Source organism: Macaca thibetana, chromosome 7 (assembly GCF_024542745.1).
Source record: "Macaca thibetana thibetana isolate TM-01 chromosome 7, ASM2454274v1, whole genome shotgun sequence".
Classification (NCBI taxonomy): Eukaryota; Metazoa; Chordata; class Mammalia; order Primates; family Cercopithecidae; genus Macaca; species Macaca thibetana.
In genome coordinates, this window is record NC_065584.1 from 101,101,808 (window position 1) to 101,120,136 (window position 18,329).

At 41.3% G+C, this 18,329-nt stretch overlaps 2 protein-coding genes across 3 annotated transcripts in view; both read right to left on the reverse strand.

Moving 5' to 3' along the window:
- Positions 1 to 18,329, reverse strand: part of WDR93 (WD repeat domain 93) — a 289,540-nt gene that overhangs the window by 142,643 nt on the left and 128,568 nt on the right. The window lies entirely within an intron of this gene.
- TICRR (TOPBP1 interacting checkpoint and replication regulator) overlaps positions 1 to 18,329 on the reverse strand; it is a 55,345-nt gene that overhangs the window by 33,226 nt on the left and 3,790 nt on the right. Inside the window, exons 2-7 of one of the 2 annotated variants that reach the window (XM_050797715.1) lie at positions 14,799 to 15,078; positions 12,896 to 13,134; positions 11,150 to 11,384; positions 4,631 to 4,760; positions 2,225 to 2,364; positions 1,066 to 1,284 (exon numbers count right to left, since the gene is read on the reverse strand). In XM_050797715.1, the coding sequence (XP_050653672.1) occupies positions 1,066 to 1,284; positions 2,225 to 2,364; positions 4,631 to 4,760; positions 11,150 to 11,384; positions 12,896 to 13,134; positions 14,799 to 15,078 (1,243 nt within the window). Of the gene's footprint in view, positions 1 to 1,065; positions 1,285 to 2,224; positions 2,365 to 4,630; positions 4,761 to 11,149; positions 11,385 to 12,895; positions 13,138 to 14,798; positions 15,079 to 18,329 lie in introns of both variants that reach the window. The other variant, XM_050797714.1, reaches the window with a different exon arrangement.

An 18,329-nucleotide genomic window follows, 5' to 3' on the forward strand; every position in this document is an offset into this window, starting at 1 on the left:
TTTAAAGGAGCATAAAACTTACACTCCAGAATTTTCTTTCTTTCTTTTTTTTTCTTTTGAGACAGTCTTGCTCTGTCTCTCAGGCTGGAGTGCAGTGGCGCAATCTCGGCTCACCACAACCTCCGCCTCCCAGGTTCAAGCGATTCGCTTGCCTCAGCCTTCCAAGTAGCTGGGACTACAGGTGCGCACCACCACGCCTGGCTAATTTTTGTATTTCCAGTAGAGATGGAGTTTCATCAAATTGGGCAGGCTGGTCTCGAACTCCTGACCTTGTGATCTGCCCGCCTCGGCCTCCCAAAGTGCTGGGATTACAGGCGTGAGCCATTGTGCCCGGCCCACTCCAGAATTTTCAAAAGAACTCAGAGATGACATCGAAACACAGCACAATTCAATTTATTATTTTTTTTAAAAAGGAAAGAAAAAAATAGGAAAATAGAAGCTGCTGGATTAAATTAGTCCCACCTTTGAAAGATGTCAATAACCTAGCCCTAGATTACTCATAAACCCTTTTTCTTCTCCCTTTATTCACAAATGTAAAACTTCTTTAACCATTTGTCCTATGCCCAAGCCATGGGCCTTCTTCTTTGTGACTTTGCTTATGCTAATTCTCCACCTGGAATGCTCTTTTATCTTTCTGTCTTCTAACTCTGCCCATTCTTGGAAGTCTAGCTTGGACTCCAGTGGTTCCTAGAAGCCTTCACAGCTTATCCAGCCCTTATCTTCCCTGTCTGAACTCCTACTCTAGACTTTACTTCCCAAATGGGCTTGTATTTTCTGTTTTAGACTTTTGGCTCTCTTCTTAGTTCTATTAGTTCATTTTATATATATATATACACACACACATATATACACACATATATATGTGTATTTGTTTATTAGTTCATTTGTTTTATCTTTGTAGCTAGATCATAAATCTAAGAATAGGACATTATCTTATTATTTATTGTATTCACCATAACACCTTTTTGGGCATGTAGCAGATAGTCAATAAACTAAGGGTATGATTAAAATTTATTTTTAAAAAAGAGGAGTATAAAAGAGTAAATTACAGACTAAGAGGAATACCTTTAGGTTTAGAACTTCTTAGTGTTCTTCCTCTATCTTCCAATTTATCTACTGTTCTCCCACTGGGTATCTTTTGGGTTCCTTTCTCCCCAGCCACATCCGGACTGCCATCTGGATGTAACTTCTGGGCCTTCACATTCAGCCTTGCAACATTCAACATCTTTAAGGAACGGCACATGGTATTCATCTTCTGTCTCACTGGAGTACGAGGGACACCTCCTACCAAAACATCAGAGGAGGGAAAGTAAATTGCCTTCCACTTCTGTGGAATCAAGAACTACTTTAATTCAGATTACTGTGAAAGAATATCAAAATGAAGCATATCCCTCCAGAATGATTTGAATTAGGAAATACTTGCATCTCTTTCTGCCCACACACAGGGTAGAAAGAGAACCTTTCTTTTAACCAAAGTTTAGGAACTAAACATCTCTATGTGATTGGATTGGAACTAAACATCTCAATGGATGGCTTTCCCATAAGGCAAATGCCAAACAGACTTATTTTGTTGTTACCCAATGGCCACCAAAAATGGTGATGAAACTTTTCTGAATGACAATTTAGCAATCTACATAAAGAGCCAGTTTTCATACCCTGACACAGTAACTGGTTCCTGGAAACTTCTGCTAAGGTAATTACTTAAAAAACAAATTATATGCATAATGTATACTACAGTATTATTTATAATGATGAAAACTGAAAGCAATCTAAATGTTCAACCTGAGAATTTTGTAACTTTAGTTAATGAGGTGGAATAATATCTAAAAAGGCAAGATAGCAAAAGAAAAAATACTTATAAGCAGAACACAAAGTTGTATTTGAATTGCCGGGCGCGGTTCTATCACTTTAATTAAAAATCGAGAATCCTGGCTAACATGGTCTTTATTCGTTAGGCTGAGGCAGATAAGAGGCGGAGCTTGCAGTGAGTGATCCGGCCACTGCACTGCAGCCTGGATTTTCAAAAAAAAAAAAAAAAAAAAAAAAAAAAAAAAAAAAAAAAAAAAATCACTATTGAACTAATGTAATTATTTTAAAATTTAATTATAAAAATTTGCCCTTCTTTATTTAGTTACCATTTCAACCTCATTTCAGGAAATGCCAATCTTTTAAAATGTAGTCTCAGAAAACAATGCCTTAAGAAACAGCCCTTCTAGGTGCATACGTTTCTTTTTGCTGTCTTCTTGATGAGTTATGGTGGATTCTTCACGAGATTTTCTCTGGTAGAGCTCGGCAAGGCAATGTGTTAATTCACCTTCAGTTTTGGAAGACTCTTCCTTATTAGCTGAGGCAGCCTGTAACGACCTGTAAAGTCAAGATGTCTAGAATAAAATCAAAATTCTAATTTTGCAAAATGCTTTAGAAATAAACAACACTGAAATACCCACTGTCCTCTAAAAAGCTAACCAAAAGATGTCCCCACAAGATGCCTTCAAAAATATATTTTCTTAGGAGAGAAAATGTCTCTCCTCTCATTTTTGATTTGAACAAATGCAGGAACCAAAGCTGTCTTGTTTACAAAACCATTAACTATTACATATAATATTGACTTTTATTAATAGGATTCTTCATGAATTAGGGTACAAGTCTAATTATGGCAACTATTTCACTTCAGGTTTCCATAGTTATTTTTTACTCAGTTTCCATATATCAAAGTAAAAAATGATGTTAATACATTGTAGTAAGTATTGCAATGACTTCGAATAATTCTTTCACATTGTAATAAACTAATTTGGGATTGATGAGAAGAGGAGGAAGTAGGGCAGGCAGGAGGGGTGATTAGTTATTAAATGCTTTTCCACCTAGAGCTAAATATGTCATTAACGAAATTATGAAAATGGCACAACATTCAAAATGTGTTATTTGTATTTTAATACCTTCCATTATCTGATATATCTGATTAAAAAGTGGAAGAAAGTTACGGTGACATTAGTTGAACAGATATTACAGGGTGGAATACGTGCTGGGTCTATCGGTTTCCTCCATACAGCCAGTATGAAGCAGGTTAATCCTCCCTAAGTGTGCTGGTGCTCTGTCGCCCATCTTGGAGTACAGTGGCACGATCTTGGCTCGCTGCAACCTCCACCTCCTGGATTCAAGTGAATCTTGTGCCTCAGCCTCCCAAGTAGCTGGGATTACAGACATGTGCCACCATGCCGGGCTAATTTTTTTGTATTTTTAGTAGAGACGGGGTTTCACCATGTTGGTCAGGCTGGTCTTGAACCCCAGGCCTCACATGTCTGCTGGCCTTGGCTTCCCAAAGTACTGGGGTTGCAGGTGTGAGCCACCATGTCGGGCCTGGATTTTCCATAAAGACAATCATACTATCTTCAAACACTTCAATATTTACACCTTATAACAATACTTAGAGATAATTACAAAAAAAAAAAACATGGGCCACATTTGTACATTAAAAACTACAAAACACTGAGGGAGATTAAAGAGAGACCTAAATAAATGGATAGCTGCACCATCCGTTCACGAATCGGATGACTCAACATTGTTAAGATGTCAGTTCTTTCCAAATTTATCTACGATTCAAGGTACTCCTAGAGTTTCAACAGACTTGTGTGTGCGTGGAAACTGACAAGCTGTTTCTGAAGTTTATATGAAAATGCGAAGTATCTAAAATAACCAAAAAAAATTCTAAAAAAACAAAACCAAAGTTTAGAGGACTTATACTACCTGATTTAGTGACTAGTGCTATAAAGCTACAGTATATGGTATTGCTGTAACGCAATATTGAAGATAATGTCGTATTAACATAGTTTCTGGACTGTATTCTGTCTAGAAATCAATCTGCACAAAGGTGGCCAGTTGATTTTTCATAAGGTGCCATGGTAATTAGTGGGAAAAGATAGTCTTTTAGCAAATGGTGTTGGAACAATTGAATGGATATCTGTGTGGAGAAAATAAACGTCAACCATACCTCTTAATAATAGGTTGAATTTCTGCCGTATCGTTTACATTTCTAATATTGTTTGTCTTTTAATTGCTTGATCTTGCTATAGATTATTTTATTTGGCTTTTCAAATAACCATCTTTTGTTTCTCTTGATCACTTACATTTATTTGTTTTCTATTTAATTTATTTCTGTTCTTATCTTCATCGCTTTCCTTCTTTTGTAGGGTGGAGGTTACTCTCTTGTTTACTTCTCATGTTGGATTCTTAGTAATTGATTACTAACATTTTTCTTTACAAAAATAGTCTGCAAATACTTCTTTAAGTATAAATTCAGCTGCATTATTCAAATTTGCTGTTTTCTATTTGCGTTGATACTTAGTTATAAATATTTTCTCACTTTCATAATATAAGGGAGTGTTTATATTTAACTAGACGAATTACTTTGGTAAATTTTAAAGAATTTTTAGCATGTATATGTTTATATATTGTTAACATATTATCTAACATACTTTCACAATATATACTAAGTATGAGAGTATTTTATCTTTGTAATTAGTTTTTAATACTATTAGACTGTACTCAGAGAATGTGGCCTGTTAAGAAAAAAATGCAGATAAATGAACATTGATTTTAATAATTAATACTCAGAGATATAAAAAAGTTTTACCCAAATGACTCCATCAAATTGGAACTAGCACCACGGATGTTACAGAAAGGAAACCACTTTTCCACAACAGCTGGACTCCAGGGAGTGGTGTGGCCAAGTTCCTGCTGGGCCCACTCTGGAACAGGAGAAGCTATTGGAGCAAAGGAACAGAGGCAGGAGAGGAAACCGCATAAGAACCAAAGCAGAGAATTCTAAGCACTTGCTCTTCCCCTGGACTGACTGCATCCCTCCAAAGGACATACAAAGTGCATTTGTTCTCCGGCTAACATTTGTTCTCTGGCACCACAAACTGCTACAGGCCTATGTGGTAAATAAAAAATGCTACTGAAAAACATACAGATACAATTTAAAATCTTTTGTTATTACTGGCTATAAATCCTCTCATCTTATTTCTGAAATGTTCCTCTAACCAGGTTAAAAATATATATTGTTCTTCTATTTATTTATTTATTTTTTTGAAACAGAGTTTCACTCTTCTTGCCCAGGCTGGAGTGCAGTGGCATGATCTCGGCTCATGAGCCGCAACCTCCGCCTCCCGGGTTCAGGCAATTCTCCTGCCTTAGCCTCCTGAGTAGCTGGGATTACAGACATGTGCCACCACACCCAGCTAATTTTGTATTTTTAGTAAAGACAGGGTTTCTCCATGTTGGTCAGGTTGGTCTCAAACTCCTGACCTCAGGTGATCCGCCTGCCTTGGCCTCCCAAAGTGCTGGAATTATAGGCCTGAGCCACCGCGCTTAGTCCTGTTCTTAAAAATGGCTTTGTACGGTTGCGCACAGTGGCTCACGCCTGTAATCCCAGCACTTTGGGAGGCCGAGGTGGGTGGATCACCTGAGGTCAGGCGTTTGAGACCAGCCTGGCGAACATGGCAAAGCCCCGTCTCTACTAAAAGTGCAAAAATTAGCTGGGTGTGGTGGCAGGTGCCTGTATTCCCAGCTATTCAGGAGGCTGAGGCAGGAGAAGCTTGAACCCGGGAGGCAGAGGTTGCGGTGAGCCAAGATCACGCCACTGCACTCCAGCCTGGGCAAAGAGCGAGACTCAGTCTCAAAAAAAAAAAAAAAAAAAAAAAAAAAGGCTTTGTACAATAATAAATATACAGTAACAAAACTGCAGAATATCACAATTCTGTTGCACTGAGTAGGTAAATTGGAAATAGGAAGATGTGGCTCTGCGTTGGGGAGTGTAAGGGTAGAAGGTTCTCTTAAAATAAGCCTGATGGAGGAGGTGGTTGGGGGAACAGTAACAGAAATTTCAGTGAACTCTGTGATTCTGAGAGGTCCATCTAAGACCCTAGACAAATGAAATGTTAGACATTAATGAAGTCTTGGGGAAAAAAACCCAAATATTTAAAATGTATTCAAACTTATTGAGACAACCAAGTTTTAGGCCTTCTTTCAGTGAGAGAATTCAGAGATAAATACAATGCCTACTTGGAAAGGAGCTCCCAGGATAGGAAGAGTAGGTCCACTCTTGTGAAGTCATGGAGATAGTATAAATGTTAGCATATGCTAACTCTGTCTAGATGGGCAAGGAAGGTCTCATGGAGAATGCAGTATTTGGGCTAGGTTCTAATGCAGGAATAGGATCTCACCCAGATGGAGCATGGTGGGGAGACTGGACAACAAGCTGGCACACTGATTTATAACCTGGAAGAAACTGTGGGCCATGCTACAGCAGAGAACTTGTAAAATACTGCAGTTCTTCCTTTACCAAATTCCAAAATACAGTTTTCTGAGCTGCTTCCAAGACTATATACATAGTTAAGATACAGTCTGTTCTACAATACAAAACTTTCTACAAATAGCCTACACACAATTGATAAGTAAGGTAGTGACATTAGTACAAAATATTATGTTGCTTTGGTTATGTGATCATTCCTAATGTGCTATTATTTTATACCACCAAGTAGCAGCAGCTGAATTCAAAGTGCACAAACACAACTAAATACAAACAGCCAGAGGAGCACAGTGCTGTACACTACACCCTTTCTTTTTTTTTTTTTTTTTGAGATGGAGTCTCACTGTTGCCCAGGCTGGAGTGCAGTGAGCAATCTCGGCTCACTGCAAGCTCCGCCTCCTGGCTTCACGCCATTCTCCTGCCTCAGCCTCCAGAGTAGCAGGGACTACAGGCACCCGCCACCACGCCCGGCTAATTTTTTGTATTTTTAGTAGAGATGGGCTTTCACCATGTTAGCCAGGATGGTCTCGATCTCCTGACCTCGTGATCCGCCAGCCTTAGCCTCCCAAAGTGCTGGGATTACAGGCATGAGCCACCATGCCCAGCCAACTACGCCCTTTCAACTCGTGTTCTTCTCCTTGGCTGTTTGGCCACATGCACTTTCCTGGAAGTGCTTATGATGTAGTTCCCTATCGTCATTGGCCCGTCTCCATAATACCACAGCCTCAACCCTTTCATCATGCCATCTTCACCTTTCTTTTAAGGGATAAGGTATATTTATTATGGAGTTTACTTATTATGAATTTAATGTGTCTTTTAATCAAACTATAATTTTTATTAGGATTGCACTTTTTTTGTTGTTTTTAATTGAGACAAGGTCTTGCTATGTTGCCCGGCTGGTCTTGGACTCCTGGGCTCAAGCAATCTTCCTGCTTCAGCCTCCCGAGGAGCTGGGATTACAGGCACGTGTCCCCCCACCCAGGATTGCCTTAGTTTTTATCACTGCCAAAGATTTTGAGAAGTCTGTCCCAACTGTAGTTCTCCCAAAGCTATTATTTTTAGTGTAAGATTGTGTAGAATTTTTTAAACAAGCAAAAGAAACTTCACATCACATGACAGCATAAATGCCTATAATTGCATCTGCTGTTATATTACAAAATTCAGACAAGGGCAGTAAAGGTCTATGAGAATAAATATGACATGATAGTTTCTTCTCAAGTCATTGTATGCTGGATTAGGGGAGAAAGGCCAGAAATACCTGCCTCAGGCCTCCAAGTCTCAAGCCTCCCTCTGCATGGAGAGAGAGTGCCCCTCACAGAGTTACCTGCACCTCTTCCAGCAAATGCCAAACAGGAGCCCAACGCTAAAAACAAGGCCACCCTCCACTGGCCTCCCAGGCAGGACTTTGGAGGGAGCCCTAGGCCCTCGGAGTTAGATGCCCTCCTTGTAGTCTCCACGCCTACATGGGCAGGAGTGTGGGTGGGCCAAACACCCACACTTCTTACCCCCCAAACTCACAGGTTCAGCACCATTAGCTGCATTGAAACCACCAGGAATTAATCTCATGATCCCCTTGATAGCTGCTTTTTCCCATCATGCGAAGCCCTAGACCCCTAGGTCACTCCAGTCTGCCCACTGGAATCTCCTCACTGCTCCTTCCGTCTTCCATCCTGTCACCTCGGCCCAGCCCTTCCACACATAAAATCCTCCCACCCTGCCCTCTGGAACTCACTGACCCTCATCAGCAAAATCCCCTATATCCTCAATTCCATCTTCTCCTGCCCTGAACACACTGTTTCCCCTGCAGCGCTGGAGAGAGCTGACTGCTCCCCCGCAAAGCTCTTCTTCGACTTGGCCCTGAGGTGGGCTGGTATCCTCCTTGCCTCTTCCAGATCATTTTCCCTCTACCTGCTGAAAATAATGACAAAAACCCAGCTTTGAGTCTCACATCAAAGCCTATACTCTCATAGTCATCTAACAAGCCTGGATCACTCCCCCTTACTCCTCAAAGACTGTTAGCTCCCGACTCACCACCATCAGTCTCTCCAGTACTATTTAGTCTTAACTCTGGATTATTTCAATACACACATTTGATGCTACCAACACTCTGGCCTTTGTCCCCTTGAATTCCTCGCTTCTGGTGCCCCGGTGCATTGCCATCCTTCAGTCACTCTCTCCTCCTGGTCACCACTGTCTATGATCTCAAGCACCCCACTCTGACCACCTCCATCTATTTTTTAACTCTCTCCTTTGAGCACATTGGCTCCAGAAATCCTGAGACCCCTACAACCCACTTATCTGATCGCCTGTCCTTGTTGTCCTCACTTTCCTCCTTACCCTGCCTTTTTCCATGGACAAATCCTAAATCTCTTCCCGTTCACACCTTTGAATCCCTGACCCCTCTCTAGCTTTACCGCCCTCATTTGGGAAAATCCCAACCCTGGTTAATCCAGCTCCCTGCCTACTCTGCAGCTGTGCCAGCTGGTGAATGTGGTTGGAGGAAGGCAAGCCCATAGAGGGATCTCACTTTACCTTCACGACCATCCCAGCAACCTTCCACCTTCCTGCTATCTTCACCCTCTCACCAGCCACTTCCTTCTCCCCTCTCTCCTCAGCCTCCAGCATCTCCTTAAGTCTTCATTTTCAGCTGATGATGTCACTTCCTAACTCACTAAAAAACCTGAAGCAATCAGAAGAGAACCCCATACACTCACACCAACATCACTCACCTCGGCACCCCAGCCCTTATATTTTTGCCTTCCCCCAGTTGTCACAGATGAACTGTGCTTGTTCCCAAGACCAACCCCTCCACTTGCGCTTCCTCGAAGCCCTCTAACCAACAATTCTCTCTATCCCCTGCATTAATTTTTACCATATTATCTCATCAGCATGCAAGCAGGCTATTATTATTTCTAAAAATCAAAACCAAAAACCTTGACCCTTCTTCCCTCTGTAGCCACTGTTTTCATTACTCTAATATCTTTTAGATCAAAACTACTACAAAAAATTGTCTGTACTTGCTGTTTTCCTCTTTTCAGTCTCTCCTGAACCTACTCCCACTCACATTTCTACCCTCACAATTCCACCAAAACTGATATCACAACCATCACGTTGTGATGGTATCACGAGCATCCACACTGCTCAGTTGAATGTCAGCTCCCAGCCTTCATCTTCCTTGGCCTATCAGTAGTAAATAACCCAGTCAAGCACTTCCTCTCTTCACTTGGCTTCCAGGGTACCACAATCTGGGTGTTCTTTACCTCAGTGACTGTCCCCCTTTTGTCTCCTTTGCTGGTTTCTCTCTCCTCATCCCCCAGACTGCTTAACGTTGGGATGCAGGGGTTAGTCCTTAGTCCCCTTCTCTTTCCCATCTATGCCCACCCCCATGGTGATCTTAACCCATCTCATGGCTTTAAACATCACTGATGACTCCCACCATCTCTAGTCCAAACAAATCTCCCAAACACAAACATGCATAGTTGATGCCTACTCAATACCATGTGTGGATGTCTAATGAACAACTCAGACTTACCATGCCCAAAACAAACCCTCCAGTCCTCACCACCCCAGCCCCTGGTTCTCCCACAGCCTTCCCCATCTCAGAAGGAAACTGCTTTCTACCAGTAACTTAGGCCAAAAGTCTCTGGCATCATTTTCAATTTCTCTATAGCTCACCCTACACATTTAATCTAACAGCAAATTTTGCTGGCTTTACCTTCAAAATATATCCAAGAGCTACAACTACTTCCAACTACCTGCATTTCCCACCATCTCTTGCCTGGATTATTGCAATATTTCTGACTGGTTCTATCCTTGCCTCAATATGGCAGCCAGAGTAATGCTGTGAAAACATAAGTCAGATCGTGTCACTGCAGAAAATCCCCAAAGGCTTCCTCTCTCACTCATAGTAGAAGCCAAAGTCTTTTCAGTACCTGTAAAGCCCTGCTGCTGGCTCTCTGCTGCTGTTTAGTCTGTTGCTGACTCTCTGACCTCACCCCCTCCTACTCTCTCCTTGCTCCTTTCACCACAGCCACAGGCTTCCCTGCAACTCCTCTAACACCCTTCTGAGCCTTGGCACTTGCTATTGCCTCTACCAGCAACTCCTTGCCATCACTTCCTTCATGCCTTTGCTCAAATATTATTTTTTCAGCAAGGCCTTCCCTGACCACCCTACTTAAAATTGCAACCCTCCCTACCCTAACACACCCCATTCCTTTGTTCCTGCTTTACTACTATAACTTTTGTCTCTTTAGAATAAACTGTAATTTTCCTGACTTACTGTTTTGTCTCCCCTGACTAGATAGTCAGCTCCATGGGAAGATATCTTTGTCCATATTGTTCTCTAATATAGTCCCAGTACCTCAAACAGTGCCTGACATACAGCAGGTACTCAAATCTGTTGAATAAATGAATGAATTAAAGAAATATCAAGTTGACATTTAAATCTACCTAGTATAAATAAAGTTTGTAATACTAATATGATACAAACCTTATTTATGCTAGGTAGATTTAGTAGTAACAATGCATTTAGTTGCAATGCCAGTAGTAACAATGCAATGCAGGGTAGATAGAATCACAACAGTTTTATATGCAGTATTTATTAAATATATTAAAAACCATGACTTCGATTTCAGACTGGTTTCATGGAACCTGCAGCCTCCTCAGAAGTACTTAAGGAATTCTATAAACAATAATGATTTAAACTGCCTGAAGTATTGTAGCTTTCTTTTATCTGTGTTATAACATATTGGGGTTTTACTAACTGCACAGTGAAAAAGTCCCAATGCTGGAAAAGACTGCAAACCACCCTAGACTATGTTAGTTACTGGTTTAGGAGCTTACCAGCAGAAGCAGTATCTGCAAGTGAATCATGAGTCTGATTCAATATACCATCCACAACATCTGAGAAAAGGGAAGCTGTGTCCCGGGGGCTGTCAGTCACAGCTGTTTGGAGAACATGTCGTTGAAATTCAGCCTCCTTGGCGCGGAACACAGTGAGGATTGTAGCATTGGCAGAGAGCGGGGAAATAACTCCAGTGATGGGGGGCCAGCCTTCACCAGGGTCCACATCAGCAACCTATGTGAGAAGTTCTAATTAGTTGAGAATATTATTGTCAATATGCCTAAAGAAGAATGTAGTGTACTAAAAGACAGAATAACCATTTTCCCAATGATTATTAATGTGAAAACTATGAAAAAAAAAAAAAAGAGATAGATTTGATAATTATTAGAGGTAGAAGGGAATTTATTAATCACAGAGTCCTAATATTTCTATTTACAAATAAGTAAAACCTGGCCGGGCGCGGTGGCTCAAGCCTGTAATCCCAGCACTTTGGGAGGCCGAGACGGGCGGATCACGAGGTCAGGAGATCGAGACCATCCTGGCTAACACGGTGAAACCCCGTCTCTACTACAAAATACAAAAAAACTAGCCGGGCGAGGTGGCGGGCGCCTGTAGTCCCAGCTACTCGGGAGGCTGAGGCAGGAGAATGGCGTGAACCCGGGAGGCGGAGCTTGCAGTGAGCTGAGATCCGGCCACTGCACTCCAGCCTGGGCGACAGAGCGAGACTCCGTCTCAAAAAAAAAAAAAAAAAAAAAAACAAATAAGTAAAACCTGACATTACCAGGAATATTTACTAGGTATTTACTATGTGCTCATTGAATCCTCACAATCGTCCTGAGGTAAAATAATTATTATCCCCATTTTATAAAGGAGGGATTGAGGCTGAGGCAGAAGTAACCTGTTAAAGCCACCTACTTGGTAAAAGAAGATGCCAAGCATATGTGACTTTGAAACCCATGTACTTAACCATGAGGCAGAAATACCACTTGAGAGATTTATCCAGACATACAGTAGGCAGCAGAGCTGAGACCTAATCCAGATAACCGACTCCCAAACCCAGTGCTCTTTTCCTCAGAGCACACAACTCTTAGAACAGCATCTGTCCAAAGACTACTCTATTTTTCTCCAGAATATTTTACAATGGGAACCAGAAAAGAGACCCCTCCTGAGAGTATAAAGGCAAAAGACAAAGTAAGGTAAGGAATTTGCTGGTAGTTTAAAAATAATAATCACCGTTAAATCAAATCTGGATATGTATATGTTCCTTTTCAGAAGACATTTCTACATTTGTGTAACTACTGTCCAACTACTGAGTTACACAGACAATTATATTGCATTGTATATAGTTACACAACTACTATACTATTATACCTAATTTTACTGTGTAGCAGCTTTTTCTTAAATACTTATATAAAAGTAGTAAATATATAACAGAATACTTAAAAAATAATGAGAAATCACTCATCACATTACTACCCTAACATAAGCACTCCATCTGGCCAACTGCCTTCTTCCCTATGGGAATATAATTTAACTTAATTGGATTCTTGATACATGCAATTTTATAAGTTATTTCTTCTCTAATGAGCATTGCTGTCATGATACTATAATGTCGACAATATTATTTGCAAAAGCATAATCAGTTTTACTAAGACTATATTGTGTAAGGCATTTATAAACACACTTATTTCACTTTACCAGTATGTTGTTAGACAAGAATAACTTCCCGTGTTGAGGATACCTACCAGGTGTAACTCTTCAGCAGTCAGCCTGCTTACCAGCTGCTGAAATAACAGCCTTTGAGTTGCTGTGCTCTCCTCTGGACTTTGTAGCATCCAGCTGTCGGTGCCCAAAGTGCTGCTCGTTGGGAGAGACCACTGGGCCACAGAGCCTTTTAGAAAAATTCTGACTGGTTTCTGAAAATGTCTCTGATGCATGGCCAAGGGCTCTAGGGTGACTGTCCATGTTTCCTGAATCTCTTTGCCTGCTAGAAATAAAGATTAATTAGACCAGAATGCCAAATTAAAATTAAAAAGAAAAAAAGATTAAAATTCAAATATAAGGAATACATACTAAAAAGAGATTTATTAACAATAAGAAGAAAATCAAGTTGCCAGTTGAGATACTGTCACTTAGTTGAACACTTCAACCCTTATTCTACTGCCACGCCATCACAGCAAGTTCATTTAGCTCTATAGAAAAAGCTATAAACAAATGGAATTACAAAGGCAATATGTAATGGCAGAACTTCTCAGAAATTATGACTTAGAAATAAGTATTGAAGGCCAGGCATGGTGGCTTATGCCTGTAATCTCAGCACTTTGGGAGGCCAAGGCCAGAGGATCACTTGAGGTCAGTGAGTTAAAGACCAGCCTGGGCAACATGGCGAAACCCCATCTCTACAAAAAATACAAAAATGAGCAAGGTGTGGTGGCTCAGGCCTGTAGTCCCAGCTACTTGGGAGGCTGAGGTGGGAAGATCCCTTGAGCCCAGGAGGTCAAGGCTGCAGTGAGCTGCGATCTGAGCTATGATCGTACCACTGCACTCCAGCCTGGGTGATAGAGCAAGACCCTGTCTTAAAAAAAAAAAAAAAAGAGGCCGGGCGCAGTGGCTCAAGCCTGTAATCCCAGCACTTTGGGAGGCCGAGACGGGTGGATCACGAGGTCAGGAGATCGAGACCATCCTGGCTAACACGGTGAAACCCCATCTCTACTAAAAAATACAAAAAAAAAAAAAAACTAGCCGGGCGAGGTGGCAGGCGCCTGTAGTCCCAGCTACTCAGGAGGCTGAGGCAGGAGAATGGTGTAAACCCGGGAGGTGGAGCTTGCAGTGAGCTGAGATCCGGCCACTGCACCCCAGCCTGGGCGACAGAGCAAGACTCCGTCTCAAAAAAAAAAAAAAAAAAAAAAAAAAAAAAAAAAGAAAAAGAAAAGAAATAAGTATTCAAGCAATGTTTACTACTTATGAGAAAGAAGATACCACTTCTTAAATCCATAAAGTACAGTGCATCATATCTTATGAGGAGGTTAAATTCTAAAGACTGTGTAATGAAATTACATAAACAAAACTACTCTTGAAAATTCCTTAAACTGCACATAATGTACCACAGTTTTATGTATATATCTCTATGCAGTATTATTTCTGTGACTATACAGTGTATTCAGAAATGAGATTTACCATATAGCAAATCATAAGGTGAAACAAATTTAATGAAGATTCCAACATGTTTGCTTTTCCTGGTAACAGGCATCATTCTGGGTTTCTGTAGACTAATTTATTTCTTCTTTTAGTTGACCATTGTTTCTCTATGGTCTTCAATTTATCAATCTCCTCTATGAGACAATGAAATATTATACCCATGTGCTTGGGCACCTGAATAATATTACCCTGCTTTGGGAATAGCTGGTAAACTTTTAAATCAATCATTCACTTATTTTTTTTGTACACAGGCTGGCAGTTGTACTGAATTAGAGTTCAAATCTTTCCTACAGTATCTCTGATTTTGCCTTGATGTCTTTTAATTCTTTCATGACAAGCATTCATTGAGTGCCTGGGCTGTGAGAAATGCCAAAGAAGTTAAAAAGCTTCTTTGAAGAAATTAATGTAACTGAGATTTACCAAAAAAACCTTAAAATATTATTTGCTTACCTTCAACAGGCAGAAATAAGATTCCTTCCATCCGTGGAAACAAGGCCTCATACTCAGGAGAATTATAGAGCAAACGGTTTAAAGTGGCATCAGTTGGCAGCATTGAAATCCACGGAGAGAGATGAGGTTCACTTGACAGCTTTATTTCACTCCTGAGCAGCATTTCCCCAGCTTTAGCAAAATCCCAGCTGAAAGATTCAGATGGCAAAACAGTGCCACCTCCATGGTGGAGCAGTTCACAAACAGTCCAGTATCCAAGGTGGTCTGGGGATTCCCACATCTCAAATAAAATGACAAAAAACCTTAGGTTACTACACATTAGGCATTCATAAATAAAAGTAAAGGAAATCAGGAGAAAGTAAAGCTGAAACCAATATTAAAGGGTCAAATTACACAACCAATGTATTTGCTGAGCTAAACAAAAATAATGGTCAGCATCAAGCTACTGTGCAGCACCAGAACAAATTACTACCTACTATGCCTTTAAGAAAGCATTCATTTAGTAAAAATAGTACCTCATTTACATTTTTTGTCAAGGAACAGAAAGAAGTGACACAAATCACTGGGTATAGATTATAAAATGTTAGAAGGAACATAGAACCATTATACTTTAATAAAAATAACTTTTTTTTTTTTTGAGTCAGAGTCTTGATCTGTCACCCAGGCTGGAGTGCAGTGGCATGATCTCGGCTCACTGGAACCTCCATCTCTCAGGTTCAAGCGATTCTCTTGTCTCAGCCTCCCAAGTATCTGGGATTACAGAAATGTGCCACCGTGCTCGCCTAATTGTTGTATTTTTAGTAGAGACGGGGTTTCACCATGTTGGTCAGGCTGGTCTTGAACTCCTGACCTCAAGTGATCTGCCTGCCTCAGCCTCCCAAAGTTCTAGGACTACAGGCGTGAGCCACTGTGCCCGGCCTATTAATAAAAATAATTATGTCCTATACAGCACAACACAATAATGGCCAGGTGTCATGGGAGTGAGGCAGGAGCACCTCCCCTAGATGGTGGCCATTGCTCTGACTTGCCCACCCACAGCCCTGTGCAGAGGCCAGACAAACTGAGGCCTCGTCGTGTCTTTTGCCCTAACCCTTACCATAGCCTGTAAAGTCTGTGCTCTGCCTCTAATCGTTCCTCCATGGTGCTCTAAGTATTCTTCCAAATCACTTCTCTAATCATGCTACTTCTCTGAAATTCTGAAAGGCTTCCCACTGCCTCCAGAATAAAGTAACTCTTCAGCATAATCACAAAGCCCTTCACAATCCAACCCTAAACCAGCTTTTGGTACACATTATCTTCTACCCCTCATCCATTCCCACTCCTTCTAGACATATTGAACCATTTGCTATTTCCTGAACATGCCATATTTTAAGGCTTCCCTGTTTTTGCTGATTTATATTTCCTGTGCCTCCCCTTCCTTCTTCACCAACTGAATGGTTATTACATTTCTGTATCTGGCTCAAATCCTGCTTTCTTTGTAAAAGCCCTGCTTCACTCCTTCACACACAGCTGACTCTTCAGTCAACCTTCTTTCAACAAACTTTTATTGAGCAACCTCTATGTGCCATGTCTAGGATCTTGAAGTGAGGGGTGGGGTGAATAAAACAGTACCAACATAAAATATTTAACATGGCATCACAGTATAACAACAATATTCAGTTACTATGAATATGAAGGAGGAGCACACCCCTTAGAATATGCTCATCATGCCAGTTAACAATTATAAACTATAAACTGCTATGTGAATGTGAGGAATTAGAACTAGAAGGGTCTTGAACGTCAACTAGGTCATTCCCAAACTTCCTATTATAGTCAAGTTCAAAGACAAGCAGGGTATCATCCATGGTCACAGCAAGGCAATGATGGACCAGTCCAAGAACCCAGGACTGTTCTGAATAGACTGCTTTCATTTATTTTTATTTTTTGAGACAGGGTCTTGCTCTGTTGCCCAGGCTGGAGTACAGTGGCATGAACATGGCTCACTGTAGCCTTAACTTTCTGGACTCAAGCAATCCTCTCGCCCCAGCCTCCTGAGTAAGTAGCCGGGAGTACAGGCATGTGCCACCACATCTGGCTAACTTTTGTATTTTTTGTAGAGATGGGGTCTCACCATGTTGCCCAGGTTGGTCTCAAACTCCTGGGTACAAGAGATCCTCCTGTCTCAGCCTTCCAAAGCTGGGGTTACCGGTATGAAACACTAGCCCTGGCCTAGACTGCTTTTAAAATTTGGATCATGACCATCTGGTGGACTTTGATAGATTCTCTGATGGATTAATTGAGTGGTTTATGATCAGCATTAAACACACACAAAAAAAGATCCCATGTAACGAAGATAAACAATGTACTGGAGCACATTACCTTCTAATCTATCTAAACTTTTGTTTCAGTTATGCGTATCAATCTGGAAAATGCTGTATTAGATTAACCAATTAATTAGTATGTGCTGTTACCATCCATGTATCTATATCTGTGTTCACTGCTATGGAGAGAATGGTAACCTAGTTCAGACGCCATAGATCCTGATTAGGATTTGCTGCCAAAGGGACGCAAAAATTTTGTTGAAATTGTTTCAGCCAGAAGACCAGCCGGGAAAACAAACAAAAAAACCCTGCTAATGAAATGAAAGGTTAAGATGTAACTTTATGGCTGGTGGTGGAGCACCCCTCACTTTGATCCACAAGGCAGGTGGATCACCTGAGGTCAGGAGTTCAAGACCAGCCTAGTCAACAGTGTGAAAACCCATCTCTACTAAAAATACAAAAATTAGCTGGGTGTGGTGGTCGGTGCCTGTAATCCCAGCTATTGGGGAGGCTGAGGCAGGAGAATCGCTTGAACCTGGGAGGCGGAGGTTGCAATGAGCCCAGATCGCACCACTGCACTCCAGCCTAGGTGACAAGAGCGAAACTCTGTCTTGGGGGGCGGGGGTGGGGGGAGAAGATGTAACTGTAATAAGTGTTGAAAAGGACATTAAGTTTCTATGAAAGGTAATGTGTGCATGCCTTAGTCTGTTTAATGTTGCTTATAACAGAATAGCTGAAACTAGGTAATTTGTAAAGAAAAGGAATTTATTTCTTACAGTTATGGAGGCTGAGAAGTCCAAGGCCAGGGCGCTGCACTTTGCAAAGGCCTTCCTGCTGGTGGGGACTCTGCAGAATCCCAAGGCAGCACAGGGCAAAGCACTGAGCAAGTGAGCTCAACACTTTCTTCCTCTTTTTATAAAGCCATCAGTCCCACTCCCATGACACCCATTACTCCATGAGTTTTGGAGGGGAGAGATATTCAAACCATAGCAAAACATGTGATTAAAAAAAAATAACAGCCTGTACTCCCAGCACTTTGGGAGTCCGAGGTGGGGTGGATCACCTCAGGTCAGGAGCTCGAGACCAGCCTGACCAAGATGGTGAAACCCTGTCTCTACTAAAAATACAAAAATTAGCCAGACATGGTGGCACGTGCCTGTAATCCCAGCTACTCGGGAGGCTGAGGCAGGAGAATCACTTGAACCCGGGAGGCAGAGGTTGCGGTGAGCCC